Source organism: Neovison vison, chromosome 3, assembly GCF_020171115.1.
Source record: "Neovison vison isolate M4711 chromosome 3, ASM_NN_V1, whole genome shotgun sequence".
Lineage (NCBI taxonomy): Eukaryota > Metazoa > Chordata > Mammalia > Carnivora > Mustelidae > Neogale > Neogale vison.
Window position 1 is genome coordinate 28697616 of NC_058093.1, and position 15921 is coordinate 28713536.

Sequence of the window (15921 nt, forward strand, 5' to 3'; positions counted from 1 at the left end):
TGAGGAGAGGCCCAGGATTCTGTATTTTCACAATCTCCCCCGAGGGGTTCTTAGACTCCCTGAAGTTTGAGAACAGCCAAGTTGAAAGTACCAATGGGCCACGCTTGCTGTAGGTTCCCCCTCCAGAAGGCAGGGCAGCCAGAGGGAGGAAGGAAATGGAAGCCACACAAACCGGGGTTCCAGAATGTACAGCACAGCTGGTGGGAGGTCTACGGTGGGAGGGCGGGATTGGCGTGGGGCAGCACATATGAGGCTGGGCTGAGGCGGGGACAGAAAATCCTAGCCACCACTCTGTGTCCGGCTGTCTTTTCTACGCTGAACTCACTTCCCCACCCCCGTCCAACAAGATGTCTTTTTCTCTAACATTCAGACAGTGCCAACCATCTCCGCTCCTTCATGACCACTCATCGCCATCATCGTCATCACCATCACCACCATTAATTCCCTGATTTCCTGACCACCAGCCAAGCGCCAGGCCTCAAGCCTGAGGTATGATGCAAGACGAAGGCAGGCTCTCGATCCTAATGGAAAGTCCCAGGCCAGTTGGGAAGACAGGATTCAGACACCAGGGACAGGCAAACCGAGATGGCAAGTGGACAAGGGGCAGAGTTGAGAAACCCAGGAACCTGTGGGGAGGCTTGCTCTTCATGAGTTAAACTCTAAAACCCCCCATCAAAAAAATTAAATAAAATAAAACAAAATAAAAAATAAAACCCCCATCACAGGCCGGAATGACATGCTGCCCATTGTCTGACCCAGGTGATTAATGGGTTCTCTCCCAGGAGAGTTGCAGAGGCAAACCTTAGCCTTGGCAGTGCACCCCAAGCTGCCCGAGGTGGGGGGAGGAGGTCATGGGCAAAGAGGGTTCCTCAGACTTGGCTCTCCTGCAGCCTTCCCTCATAGTAGGAAACACGGGCAGTCACCAGGCTTGTCGAACCTCTCTGTTCACTAGCGATCCTCCCGAGTGGGGAATGGCTTCTGCACATCCGTCCTGCAGGGACGCAGCCCACTTGGTCAGGATGCTCATCTTCGGATGGTCACAGGTTCAGCGGCAATAACCAAATTATCATTCATTCATTCTTTGTTTCTCTCATTCACTCCTTCGCTCACCAGATGTTTGTCACCTACTTGGAGCCAGGCATTGTGCACCCCCCTGAGAATACCGTGGTGCAAAGACAGACAGACTCTTCCCTGCCTTCACGGGGCTTATATTCCAGCAGGGGGACAGATGAGATCACAGAATAATGTCAGTGTGAAGGCGTGATGAAGGAAGTGAGCAGGATGGAGGGGACAACGAGGGCCTCTCAGAGAGGGTCGCATTTTTTCTTTAATTGGATGGATAGCCTACATATGGTAAGTGCACACATTTTTAGGGCACCGTCTGGTGAATTTTCCCATTTGCATAAGCCATGGTTTGTCCATCTCTGAACTATTGACATTTGGGGCTGGAAAATTCTTTGTGGTGGGGCCATCCTGTTCAGTGCAGGATGTTTTGCAGTATCCCCTGGTCTCTACTTACCAGATGTCTGTAGCACACCTCCCCCTCCCTTTTGTGACCATCAGAAATGTCTCCAGATTTGGCCGCATGTCTTCTGCGAGGCAGCATTCCCCCGTGGGGGGCTCCTGGGCTAAGCCATGTAATCGTCAGTCAACTCAGGATACAGGCTGTTCCCATCACAGAGGGGCTGGTCTTTGAGCTCCAACCCAATGGATGAGAAGCTGCTACCTGTTCAAAGAACTGAGGGAAGAGCGTTCCAAGAGGGAGCATGAGCAAAGGCCCTGGGGTGGGAACAAACTTGGTCCATCTGAGGAACAGTGTGGCTGGTCCGTGGTAATAGGGGAGGAATGGCATCTGAGAAGGTGGAAGAGATAGGCTTGAAATCACTAAGCAGGGGCTTTGGCGTTAGGACATTTCAAAGAACATTTGTCCGTATTTAGTATGCATCTGGTACCACGCCAGACACTGGAGATTCAAAGATGAATCAATTAAATTATACTCCCTACTCTTCTGGAAGAGAGTAAAGTCTTCTAGACTCTAGACTCTTGAAATAGACATGTAAACAAATACACACACACACACACACACACACACAGAGCATGAGGCACTGCATTGAAAGATAGACTTATGGACAAGACCTAGAGCTGGCAAAAGGGGCGTCATGCGTAAACCCATGCTGGGGTGGGAGGGTTCAAGAAGAGCTTTCTCGAAGAGAGTGCATCTGATCTGAGTCTTTGGGAGAACAGAGGATGAATGATACTCCAGGCAGAAGGCACAGCGGGTCAAAATCTCGAGGGTGTGGATTCAGGGAATGACAAATGATGGATTCAGGGAAAGACAAGTAGGTGATATAAGATGTAAGATCAGTAGGAGGTGAATACTGAGGCATCAGTCTGGCTGGGACAGAAGATTTCCATGGAGCGGAGATGACACTAGGCAGATTTGGGGGCGCCAGGCTGGCTGAGTGAGAGGAGCACGAGACTCTCGATCTTGGGGTTGTAAATTCAAGCCCCGCCCCCGGCATTGGGTGTAAAGATTACTTAAAAAATAAAACGTAAATAAATAAATAATAAAAGCAGATTCAGAGCAGACGTTGGAAGTCTTCCAGAACAGACCAGGGGAGGAAAGGAGGCCTTCCTGAGCCCACGTGAGACCTCTAAAACACCCACCCTCGCTCCTTATGCCCAGCCCTGTCCTGGCTCCATGTATTTCATAAAATGCATCTTGGATGATTATCTAATCTTGTCAGTGTGTGTGTGTGGCTGGAGATGAAGGCTTGGATCATCTTGTATTCAAGCCCGAGCCTGCATTTCCTGTTTCAGATGATAGAGACTGTGTTAATTTCCCAATATAATGCCTTACCTGCAGAAAGGTGTGTTCACAATGTCTTTTTTTTTTTAAAGATTTTATTTATTCATTTGACAGAGAGAGATCACAAGTAGACAGAGAGGCAGGCAGAGAGAGAGGTAGAGGGAAGCATGCTCCCTGCTGAGCAAAGAGCCCGATGTGGGACTCGATCCCAGGACACTGAGATCATGACCTGAGCCGAAGGCAGCGGCTTAACCCACTGAGCCACCCAGGCGCCCTCACAATGTCTTTTGATGAAGCTTCATAATTCTTCACTTTGCATGTACAGACCCAGACTTAGAGACATATGAAGTCCCCTGGCCTGGCAGGGACTTCTGCAAGGTAGCCTGCTGTTCTTGCCCAGCACTCACAGGTGGGGAGCTAACCACAGGTGGGAGCCTAATGCCATTCTATCTGACACTTGTTTATTCAGACTCTTGGTGGGCCAGGCCCCAAGAAGGAGCTGAACTATGGGCAAGGAGACAGAAAGGGAGCAGGCCATAGGTTCTGGCCCTCAGGATGTATCCATGTAAGAGAAAGTCCACATCTGGGGTTTCTGAATGAAACCGGGATTATGTGATGGGATTACAGTTCCATTTAGGGATAAATCAACCCACCTCCTGGCTTTTTGGAAGGATGATGATGACGCCTCCAATTCATTGTGCATGATGAGCCCATCCGTCTATGCTCTCCACGCTGGGCCCCCAGACATGTCCATCAGAGGGAGACAGTTCATGACTCGGGGGTCAGTTTAGCCAGCCTCTTGGGCCCAAGTGCAGGCTGCAGGGAAGAAAACAAGAGCACTGCCTCACCTGCTTCCCTCCCCAACCCCTCCCAGCAGGAGAGAGAGCTCACTTGACTATTGGCAACATTTCTTTCCCTTCTCCAGCTGGGCCAGCCCTAGGGCTGGAGCCAGAAAGTTTTGCCAAATTTGTCGATGTCACCATGCCTGCCCTTGCATCCACTTCCCTCCCACTGACCTCAACAATTTCTGGAACCCATCAGGAAGGCAGCAGTGCAGGGGGTAAGAGTGGGGAGGGAAGGGGGAGGAATGGTGTGGAAATCCCACTGGGCTTGGAAGGCAGGATACCAAGGTCTTTCTCCTGTCTCTGCCACCCCTTGTTGCCTAATCCTGGTTGAATCACACTCTCTGACCTTTGTCGTCTCTTCTTATCCTTAATGGCGTGTGGTTTACAGGTCACCTGCTTAAGGAGGCCCTGGCCCATCTAAATTGGTCCTCTTTCCTCCTTATCATTGCCCCCTGTGCTCGATCCCTTTATCAGAGCACAGTTTGTAATCACACACAGGTATGTACATATGTGTGTGGTGTGTATATGTGTGTATATAGATATAAATAAATGCGTATATAATTATGTTTGTTGGCTTATTTGGTTTGTTTCCCTGCCAGATTCTAGATTGCAGGCTCCAGGAATACAGTGGCTGTGTCTTTGACCCTTGCATCCCCAGTGCTTGGCGCAAAGGAGGGCACAGAATAGTAATTTAGTGAACAAATAAATGAATGAATGCCGTTAACCCACATGATCTTCCAGGTTTCTTCCACCTGAAAAAGTTCGGTCTAGGGTTTCCTGCCAAGAGGACCATTCCGGGGCCTCTCCCAGAGTCCTCTTGTTGGGGAAAGGTGGGAGGATGTCGGGGGTGGGGGTGTGGAGGAGACGTGGGTGCGCGGGCACCCGGCGAGCCTCGGTCCCCTCTCCACCTCTGGAGAGCTTGGACTCGAATCCCCTTAGGTCAGACGCCCCACGGGCCCCGCCCCCGGGTCAGGCGGCGGGGGCGGAGCCAGGCCGCCTCCAGCGGGTGGCATTCCGGGCTTGCGCCGAGTAGCGAGGGGGAGGGTTCGAACGCGAGTCGCAGAGTGGGGCGGGGCCAGAATGCCCCTCCTCGCCCCCCAGGCTGGCAGTGCAGGGGGCGGGGCCCCAACCCCGCAGATCCCCCGCGAAGTGGCCTGGGCCGAGCCGTCGCCTAGCAACGCCCCGCCCCGCCCGCCCCCAGTCGGCCGCGGGAGCCTGCCCCCAGCATGGCCTGGCAGGGCTGGTCTGCGCCGTGGCTGTGGGTCTCCGGCTGCGGGCTGCTGCTCCTTGTCCTCGTCCTGCTGGTGAGCCCCCGCAGCTGCCGAGCGCGGCGGACCCTCCGCGGCCTCTTCATGGCGCGCAGCAAGCGGCTGCTCTTCCGAATCGGGTTAGTGCCGGGCTCCGGCGACGGGATGCGGGGCTCGGGAAGGCGCGCGCGCAGGGGAGTGGGGACCGAGAGGCAGGGGTCGGGGGGGGGCGGCCCGAGGGTTTGGACGGAGCGAGGGCTGGGGCGTCCAGAGCCAGAGAAGAGAGAGCGAAGAGGCGGGCTGGAGAAGCCACTGACTTGGGGGAACTGAGCAGAGCAGGAGTCGGGGGCGGGGGTGGGGCCGGGGGGGAGGCGCTGGAAAATTGGGATAGGCTGGGGAGGTATTGGAGGGGCAGGCCAGGGTGGCCAGGGAAAGGGGGCATCTGGGGAAAAGAGCCAGATGAGGGGCCGGAGACAGGGAGCTGGAAAAGGAGGGCAGGTGCAGGAGAGAAGGAATGCCTCAGACCATCAGTGTCACTTGAAACTGCCAGCTGCTTCCATGTGTCCCTGTCTTTCTCCCCATCACCCAGCCCTCCCCCCATTCTGTCAGCTCTTCTCTCCCAAGCGAGAGTCCCAACTCTGCAGGTCTGTCTCTTTCCTTCTTCTCCCCTACCCTGGCCCGTGTCGGAAGGCCAGGCTGTGAAATCCAACCCTCCTCAATGAGCTTGGGGAAGTTCACCGACCTCCAATGACTTTTTTCTATCCCCTTCCCCCAGTCCTCACTCTTTCCTTCTCCCTACTTTTCCCCTTTCCTGGGCTAGACTAGGGGGGTAACCAGCTCTGATCTGCCATGGAAACACTAAGAGGCAGGAAGGGAACCACAAGAAGGCTTCCTAGGGCCCCAATCCCTTCCCACAGCCAGCAGGCCTAGGGGACAGGACCTCAAACTTGAGGACAACTATGATGGGGATGGGAACTGTGGGAGCCCTGGCCACTGGCCAGGTTTGGGGGAGGGCCTAAGGCTGGGAATTTCCTGAGCTTCAGAGAGGGTACATTGTACAATTTATCCCTCCTCCCCAGACCACCCCTGGGGTGTCCGGGTGGCTCAGTGGGTTAAAGCCTCTGCCTTTGGCTCAGGTCATGAGCTCAGGGTCTTGGGATCAAGTCCCGCATCTGGCTCTCTGCTCAGTGGGGAGCCTGCCCCCCCCACCTCTCTGCCTACTTGTGATCTCTGGCAACTAAATAAATAAAATCTTTTTAAAAAAATGAAGAAAGAAGCTTCAGCCCTAGGGTTCTACTGAAACTCAGTCTAAGGGGTACAGATACAAGGGCTAATTGGAGGAAAATTGGAAGAACATGAGGGGCGACAGAATCTTGCATGGGTGCGGCTTTGGGGCATTCACATCTCTAAATGATTGAACACTGGTTGCATTTTCTTATAAGATTTCTTTCTTTCTTTCTTTCTTTTTTTTAAAGTAATCTCTACACCCAACATAGGGCTTGGTGCTCAAACTCACAACCCAAGATCCATAGTCACATGCTCTACCCACTCAGCCAACCAGGCATCCCAACACTGGTCACATTCTTGATAATGTTCCAAGTCACCATTGCTCTGCAAAAAGCATTAAATAATGAGATTTACAGATATTTAAATAATTTCATGTTTGGGACCTAAAAAAAAATTTCCCGATAAAATTTCTGGGAATTTCGCAGCTCTGTGTGGAGATAAATTTTTAAATTTACTTCTGGTTTTCAAAATTAGTCACATTGAAGTCATACAAATGGCCTGAGGAAGTGGAAAAGAAAGGTTTCCACAAAGAACTGGAATCAAAAGTTCTGGAATAAGAATTTCCAAGATCGCCTTCTCCAAATCCTGAGGGTCTGAGTATTCCTAGAACTTAGGATCTGGAAGTTTCCAAATCTCAAAACTTGGAATTCTCAGAGAACTTCTTCGGAATTCGGTTTCCCTATTGGACTTTCCTGTCTGGATCTCCTTATTGCCTTGGAATCAACTCCCCAAATTTGCAGAGCAGAAGGGCGTGCCTGGAATCAGAATTCCAGATCCTGCCCCTCCATGGTCTGGGAAACAATCAGTTCAGTCCCTTGGGGGAGAGGCTGTTGGCTGCTGGGAGGGACAAAGGGGAGTGAGCAGGAAATGGTCTGGGGGAAATGGGCAGGTGTTGCTACTGGGGGTGGCCTCCAGGAAGGATGGAGAGGAGGGGGGTGTGGGATGGGATGGGACAGGCTGTGATGGGAAGGGCAGAGTGCAGGGGCACACTCCACCCTAAACATGTGGTTGGGAGGACCCCAAATGGGGGGTTCCTTTGGGGGTTGGAAAGCAGGTGATGGAAATACTAAGAGAGAAGCAATTATTATCATTAATAACAATCATCACTGGTGTTGGACGATTTTATAAAGGGCTTTCCTCAAACATAATTACAGTTGTCTTGGGGCGCCTGGGTGGCTCAGTGGGTTAAAGCCTCTGCCTTAGGCTCAGGTCATGATCCCAGGGTCCTGGGATCAAACCCTGCATTGGGCTCTCCGCTCAGCAGGGAGCTTGCTACCCCCCAACCCCCCGCCGCCCGCCCCACCCTCTGCCTCTCTGCCTACTTGTGATCTCTATCTGTCAAATAAATTTTTAAAAATCTTTTAAAAAATTACCGTTGTCTTGGGATGGGGATGAATGGGCATCATGGATTGTATATCTAGGCTAACCTGAGATAGACACGCACACTTGGGGACTCGGCAGGGCACGGGAGACAGGTAGTACATGGCATGTGGGGTTGGGACAAATCTGCTTTTGAGTCCTAGGTTTGTTGCATAGCAGCCATTGGACCTTGAACAGATAACTCAGCCTCTCTGTGCCTCGGTTGTCTGCATTTGTAAAATGGGCATGGTGATGGTACCATCCTCATGGGCATCCCATGAGGATCAAATGAAAGTATGCATATAAATGCACAGGGTTTGGCTCATAGTAAGTGCTCGGGAAATGTTAGCAATGGCTCTTTCTCTAGCATGGAGCCTGGCTGGGGGGTGGGGGCGGCGGGCATTGGCCAGGCTCCTTCAAGAGCTTCCTTTCTTACTTCTCTTTTCCAAGACTGTCCTGTCCACCCAGCCCTCAGGAGATCCCACATCCCTTCATTCCTCCAGTGAACTCCTAACTCTTCTGGGTTGGGATTGTGGGATCACAGATACGAACAGAGTCTGGGTGCTGCCCTCAAGAAAGAGGGGAAAGGAGCAGGAACAGGGACCCAAACCATGGTGGGAGGCAGGACAGGACAAGTTCCCCAGGAGTGTCAGGGGGTGCCTGAGGAGGCTGGGATCGGGAGCGTGGGACCCTCCCATATGTGCCCCCTGCTTTGTGCCTCTGTTTCCCTTTTGCCCCTTTGCCTTCTCAGTGGTAGTCAAGAAGGTATTGCAGAATGGGGCCCTGAGCAGAGCCTCCTCAGAGGCAGGGGTGAATAGGAAGGACACAAAGCTGAGCTCATCCAGGACTTGGAACATCTTGCACAACTGGGAAAGCAGATGGCACCCAGCCTTTGGGGGTAGACAGTCCTAGCTGCCAGAGCCCTTCTGCACTCCCTGACTAAACCCCTTCTTCATTCCTACCTAGGCCGAGGGGGTCTTTCTTTTTTTTTTTTCCTTAAGATTTTTATTTATTTATTTGACAGACAGAGATCACCAGTAGGCAAAGAGGCAGGCAGAGAGAGGAAGGAGAGCAGGCTCCCTGCTGAGCAGAGAGCCCGAAGTAGGGCTCTATCCCAGGATCCTGGGATCATGACCTGAGCCGAAGGCAGAGGCTTTAACCCACTGAGCCACCCAGGTGCCCCCGAGGGGGTCTTTTTTGACTCTCCTGACCCAACTATGTCTGGGACAAATCTTGTTTGCTCTATTTCCGCAAGAGGAACCCGCTTCTCTGGGGCCTGTGAGGCCCACTGGCTTGATTTCAAGGAAAGGCAAGAATCCCGAGCTGAGGGCCTCAGGGTAAATGACCCATCTGCTTGACAGGAATGAAGGCTTCGTGGAGGCAGTGGGCTGGGCCGTCCCCAGTATGGCCTGTCCTTTTCCTTTCGGCCGGCCTTTGGGACCCTGGGGAGCTACAGCCCCAGCATCCACAGTGGCCCCTCTGCTGCAAGGTAGTTTCCAAAGCATGGCTCTGAGTGGGAACCCCCACCCCCAAGCCACATTGCCTACAAAATAGAGTTGACACCCCGACCTAGGCCTTTGGGACCCTCCTTCACCCCTGCAGACTTACCCAGTGCCATCTTCCGCAGGCCCTGAGCTCTTTCTACACTTCTTTCTGGGACCAGTCAGACTTTCCTTCCTCTCTCTGTCTCTACCTGTCAGACGCTGTTGCGCGCTCAAAGCTCACCTTCAGAAGATATCCAGGCACACCTGTTGGCTCAGTCTGTAGAGCATACGACTCTCGATCTTGGGCCCCGTGTTGGGTGTAGAGTATACTTAAAATAAATAAAAAAAATAAAATAAAATATCATCCCAAATCTGAACACACCTATCCCTGCTTCCGCTGTTGTCTCCCTGGGCCAGCCCGGGGTCCTCTCCTGCCTGGCCTCGTAAACTGCTTCCTTTGGCGTTTGTACCCCAAAGTGTTCTCAGCGCAGCAATTAGAACGAAACCATTAAGATTTAAGTCAGAAGTGTGCCATTCTGGGATGCCTGGGTGGCTCAGTGGGCTAAACCGCTGCCTTCGGCTCAGGTCATGATCCAAGGGTCCTGGGATCGAGTCCCGCATCGGGCTCCTTGCTCAACGGGGAGCCTGCTTCTCTCTCTGCCTCTGCCTGCCTCTCTGCCTGCTTGTGTGTACTCGCTTGCTCTCTCTCTCTCTGGCAAATAAATAAAAAATCTTAAAAAAAAAAAAAAAAAAGAAGTGTGCCATTCTCTGCTCAGATCCTTCCAGAATAGCTGAAGTCCTGTGTGACCAGTCAATCCCCAGCCCACCTTTTGTGCTCTCTCCCTGGCGCATTCTGCAGTGCCTCCTTGGGCCACTTGGCTCTTCCCCCAAACCCTCTAAGACAGTCTTACCTCTGAGCCCTTCCACTGCCATTGTCTCTCACCAGAACCTTCTTCCCCCAGATGGCCACGTGGCTTGCTGCCCTGCTTCCTTCAGGTCTCTGCTCAAATTTCACCCTACTGGGGAGTCTTGCCCTGACCAACCCATATAAAAAAAACAACGCTCACACTCCTGGGCTCTATCCCCGGGAACCTGCTTCATTGTTCTCCGTGATACATAGCACCATAGGGCATCCTATGTACTGATTTGTCTGTTGGTTTATTAGTTTCCTCGCCCAACCAGAATATGAGCCACAGGAGGGGAGAAATTTCTTCCAGTAATGTATCCCAGTGTCCAGAACAGTTCCAGGCACACAGCTGGCCCTTGTTAAATGTTTTCTGAATGAAAAGCTTGGCACGGGTGCCATTTCCTCGTGAAGCCTGCCCAGGCTCCCCAGTCCAAGTTCATCTCTGCCTCCAGCGTGCCCTTGGCTCTGGCTTTCCCCTTAGAGCTTTCACTGCCCATCCTGGTTTGTTCTTCCATTAGGTTTCCACAGGTCTGATTCCTCCCTCCCCCCACCCGCCGTCAGACTCCTAGCCCCGGGAACAGGACCCAATCAAGAGGGCTGGCACTGGGGGGAGGGAGAGTAGGGGAAGACTGGATGGAGTCCAGGGAGGGCTGTGAGGGCTGCGGACAGGCATGGAGACTGGAGAAAGGCCCCCATGGTCCCCCGGGGCAGGCCCGTTTCAACCACGCAGGCGCTGCCCCTCGCTGGGGCGTAGGGAAGTGCCCCCCTACTCCAGCCCTGCTGGCAGCTTCAGGAAACTCCCTCCCTAGGGCCTTTTTAGCTGTCTCATTATCTTCTTTGGTTTCCTCAGTTTTGAGAAAACGTCAAACACTGAGTCTCCTTCTGTTCCCCGGTCCCAGTAGCACTCCAGGACCCTCGGCCCTCAGACAGGCCTTTCTGGGTTGGATTTCATAAAGCGCTCCCTGTCCGGTGCAAAGCCTGGGTCAGGCTGTGTCCTGGGGAAGAATGAGGGGAGATGGTGAAAGTACCCCCTGACCAGAGGCCTCTGCAACCTGGGCTTGCCTGTTGGGGCCCAGTGGTGGTCAGGGCCCAGAGCGAGCTTGGTCTGACACTTGAGAGCCCTCAGGCCTCTCTCGCCCAGATGGGGAGACTGCCCGAGGGAGGAGGGGAAGAAGAACTCCATTGTGTGTTCCGCACTGGGTGTCTGGGAGGGGGAGGGGCTGTGTCTCAGTCCCCAGCTGGCCCACAGGCCTCCCACGGGACTAGAAGTTCAGACTCACAAGCCAGAGAACCCATGCTCTGTTCAGTGAAGCTGGGAGCGAAAGGTGTGCCTGTGACCCCTCACTGGGGTGACCCGGGCTGTGTCCCAGCTCTAACCCCTCAGGGAGGGCCCCTGAGGACAACTGCAGGGGATCACCCCAGGCAGTCTGCCCCAATCCCCTCCCAAACCTGCACTGTGGTTTTTCTGAGTCCCAGGAGACCAATTAAGAAATTTACTTTTGTTTCTGGTGAAGTGACAGTGGGTATTCTGGGCCCCAGAACTGCTGAATCAGAATTCAAGCGAGGGGCCAGGGCATGGGGTCTGGGGGAGGAGAGTGTGGGTGGGGGGAGAGCAGGCAGAAGAGGAGAAGGTACAAATCTTCCTGTTTAACTAGCACCTCCAGATTTCTGCTGATGCCTGGGAACCCCAGGGCAGAGAGTTTGAATCCCACATTAGGCCCTGGGGTGTCAGCTGCATCTTATAAATCATGTGGCCTTTCCAGGCCAAGCTGCCCCTTCACGGGAGAGGAGCACCTGGTTTCACAGGGAGGGAAATTGAGGCAGGGAGTGCATTCCTGCTTCTTGCCTCTGGCAACAGAAGAAAGGAAGCCATAGGGGCCCATTTGATGGGGCAGTGACTCCCAGCAAGGTTGGGGGGGCGGCTAGCAGATGAGACAGGTTCTTCCCATTGACTCCTTCCCTTTCACATGCTCCTCCTGGCTGGGATCTGTTCTGTTTTCCTGCTCTTCTTCCCAGGGAACCATCAACGCCGTCATAAACCCAGGATTAGGAATCAGAGCCCTGAATTGAAAGGGACCTTCAAGATTCTCCAGTTCAGGGTTTCTTCCCCGGAGGGCTGTGGGGTCTCTGAGCCTCCATTCATCAGCGAAATGTGGCACGTGTAATGAGGTCGGCTCAAGTCTGGTCTCGAAAAGACCAAAATCAGTGATCTAAGAGGTCCCAGCAGCCAGATCCGGGCTGTGTGTCTGGGTCCCTGAAACCACCGTGATGTAGCATTTTTCTCAACAGAGGCCCTCAGAGGAGGTGGGTCGACCTGAAAATACTTCAGGCCCACTCATGTCATCTCTGCCCTCAATCAGGATTTGGGGAGGATGTCAACAGTCACACATGTGAACTCCAGGATCAGGATGCCGGGATTGAATCTCTGCCCCTCGCTTGCTTTGCTGTGATCTGGGTGGACACTTTCCCACATTTCTGGGCTTCCGTGTCCTTGTCTATACCATGGAGGAACGAATAGTAGCTGCCTCCAGGTTGTTTGGAGGGGGACAGGAGATGACTGATGGGAGACACTGAACTCATGGCTGCCCGGGGGTGTGGCTGGGGAGAGATAAGCCCATGAGCTGCAGAGGCACGCTCTAACCTGCGTGGACAGACCCCCCCCCCTTCCCGTCCAGTGCTCCCTCCATCTCCTCCATTTAGTGGCCCTGGGCCCCCACCCCAGAGCCTGGGAAGTTGGGATTTTGTGCCCTGTGACACAGCCCCACCCATGCCCTTGGGTCTAGGTGACCTGGTTATCAGAGCACCCTGCTGGGCCTGGTGTGTGGGTGCTGCAGGGAGAGGGAGGGACTTGGACAGCCAATGGGTGAGCAGGGGAGGGGAGAGCAAGGGCAGAGGTGGTTGCAACTTGGGCCTCACAAGCCCCCACCAGACTTCACAAGGTCCACAGGCGGACATGGGGCCCACTGGGTGGATAGAGCCTTCTCTCCTCCAGGTTGCTGCTTCCCACCTGCATACTGGCCTCCCCCGCCCCACAACCCCAGGCTTTCCTGGCCACTAAGCCAGCATTCTCTGAGAGCCAATTTGTGTTGTGCTGGTGCTGGGGTACTCCGGCGGGGGAGTTGTGCAGAGGAGCCCCACGGAGCAGGCTGGGTCACCAGCCGAGTCCACCTACCCCGTGCATGGCACTGATTAGACACGGGTAGAAGTGGATAAGGCCCTACCACTGGGGGACTCAGCTCCTGTCACCCGGGGTAGGGGAGGGGAGCAGGGGGAGGCGAGTGCTCCAGAAGGAGCAGAAGAAGGTGGCTTTCTGCAGGGGCCATCAGGAGGGGGGCTTGAGCCGTGCTCTGAAGGATACTTAGGGGTCTAGTTAATGGAGAAGACCTGGAGGTATTCGAGGCCAGAGAGCAGGAGCCAGGCACAATGGTAGTACAAGGCTGGCGGGAGGTGTCTCAGGCGTGCAAAAGCAGGTAGAGAATATAGCAACTCCCCGACCTCCCAGCTTCGGCAACAAAATGTCACAGACCGGTGAAGTCCCTGTGCCCACCTCCCAGCCGACCTCCTCCCTGCCTGTGTGGGAACCCTGCTGAGCTGGGCTGTGACCGTCTCCTCAGCCACCTTGGTTCTTTCCCTACACCCGATTGTATCCCCAGGCAATCTGCATAGTGGTTTTGCGTACTTTGACATTTTTATTTATCTTGTATTATTTTTTAAAGATTTTATGTATTTATTTGAGAGCAAGCGCATAGGCACAGGAGTGGGGGAGGGGCAGAGGGAGAGGAAGAAGCAGACTCCCCCTGAGCGTGGAGTAGGACCCCTGGGATCATGACCTGAGCCAAAGGCAGACACTTAACCGACTGAGCCCCCAGGCGCCCTGCTTTGACAGTTTTAATAACTACTCTCAGATTGTCTGTTTCCCTGGTAGCATGTCTGTTAGCTTAATGTGTGTTTGAGTTTCGTGCACATTGAGACCTGGTGCTCTAGACCGTTCTGCTTGTGGGACACACTCCTGTCACCAGCGGGGAGCCCCTGAAGGCTCCCAAGCAAGAGCGGGGCTCATTCAGGTGTCGCTCTGAGAACTTCAAGTTTTCCATTGGTTTGCGGTTTGGGCAGAGAGCTGAGGAAAGGCTTTCGCAAGGGCCTGCTGAAGAGCTCCCAGGGCCTGTTCCCAGGCGAGACCCATGCTGAGGCTTGGGGGAGGTGAAACTGAGAGGATTCGGTTTTGGTAGCGTGTGTCGGGGAGAGAGTTAGATGCCAGCTCAAGTTTGTGTCCCTGGGAGAGTGACAAGGCCTTTCCCAGAGAGAGAGGCTGTAGGGGGTACGGGGAGGAGCTGACAAGCATGGATTTGGGCTCCTGGGGATTGAGACAGTCAGCCTGCAGCACAGCAGGCCGAGGAAGGAGCCACAGCTCTGAGACTGGAGAGAGTCACACAGAAGTCTTTGTCAGGGAAAAAGCAGGCCTAGGGACAGGATCCCAGGGTCCCTGCGTCCTCGCCCCTGCCTCTCACCCAAGCCAGCCTTCCCCTGCTCTGTATAGTGACCCAGACTTCAGGCCCATGAGGCCACCTCGTCCCTTCCCCCACAGCCAAGCAGCGCACCCATCTCAGGTCTGGCATCCGTTCCCACCTACCTCCACCTCACCCCTCCAGTCCAAGCCCTGGTCAGGTCCCCCACTGGCAACTCACTTCCTCCTGCCACCCGCCACTCTGCTGCCTTTCACCGCTCCCTCCAACACAGCAGGCCAGCAAGCTCCTAGAAAGGGAGTCAAAGCATGTGCCTCCTACTTTAAAACCTACCAGCAATTTCTGTCTGCCCCACCATGGCCTGGCCCCTGACCATCCCGCTGACCCCTTCCCTGGCACTCTCCATCCCTCCAGCCCTGCTGGCAACTTCTAGAATATGCCTTCCTGCTTCGGGGCCTGAGGACTGCCTGGACAGTCTGCACTCCCTCTCTCCTTTGGGCTCCCGGCTCCAGTGTGACCCTCAGGGAAGAGCCAGGCCTTCCACAGTCAGAATGCCTCCGCTCTGCTGGTCTCCTCCCTCGCCAGCTGCACTGGACCACTTGCCTCTCATTAATGCGTTTCCTAGTTTGGCTCTGTCAGCCCCCCAGAGTTGCCTTGCTCTCTGCTGTCTGCCCGGCCCCCAGCACGTGAAGCAAGGTTTGCAGAAGATAGTGAATGCACGAAGGGGGCCTTGTTAACTGCAGCCTCCCAGTGCATGGGCCCTGTCCTCATGGACTTGACCTTCGCTTGGGGAGAAAGCACGCCTAAGAAGCATCCAGTAAGGGAAGACAGGCAACAACTATCAGTCCCTCCTGAATGTGGACAGCCGTTTCCAACAGCCGTGATGGGGGCCTGACTGAATTCGGGAAGGAAGTGACAGTTGCTAAACCTTCCACCCACCCGGCCCTTGGCAGACTATTCACACTTGTTATCTCGTTGTATGGCTCTGAATGTTCACACAGTCCTGCGGGACTAAGTCTTGGTGTCGCCACTTTGTAGATGAGGAAGCCGATCTAAGAGACCAGTAACTCACCCAAGGAGACAGGGCTGGGAGTGCCAAGCCATATCTGGTACCCAGAGTTTTCTGTTGCTGGGGCCCGGGCCCTTCCCATAAGTCTAAGTCGGAAGGAGTAAGGTCAGGAGCAGGACTCCGAGCATGGATGCGAGGTAGTGTTGGGGCACAGAGGAAAATGATTTTATTGACTTATTTGTGATCTTTTAAGTTTTCATTTTGAAATAATTTCAGACTTGTGGAAACAGTACACAGGATCCCCCAAAGACCTCTCAACCAGCTCCGCTGAATGTTCTGTCTCCCATAACCACAGACAGCAAAACCAAGATGTTAAATTAACGTCCATATAAACTCTTAACTACTCTCCAGACCTTACTGACATTTTTCCAGTTGGCCCACTAACATTCCTCTTCTGGTCTAAAGTGCAGTCCAGAATATTTATGTTGTCCCAACCAGTCCCCTCCTGTTG

At 53.9% G+C, this 15921-nt stretch overlaps 1 protein-coding gene across 2 annotated transcripts in view; it reads left to right on the top strand.

Moving 5' to 3' along the window:
- Positions 1-15921, top strand: part of PNKD (PNKD metallo-beta-lactamase domain containing) — a 61542-nt gene that overhangs the window by 35805 nt on the left and 9816 nt on the right. The window contains exon 1 of one of the 2 annotated variants that reach the window (XM_044241585.1): positions 4871-5041. The exons of the other annotated variant lie outside the window; for it this stretch is intronic. Coding sequence (XP_044097520.1) covers positions 4881-5041 — 161 coding nt within the window. The 5' untranslated portion in view covers positions 4871-4880. Of the gene's footprint in view, positions 1-4870; positions 5042-15921 lie in introns of those variants that run through there. 2 annotated transcript variants of the gene reach the window in all.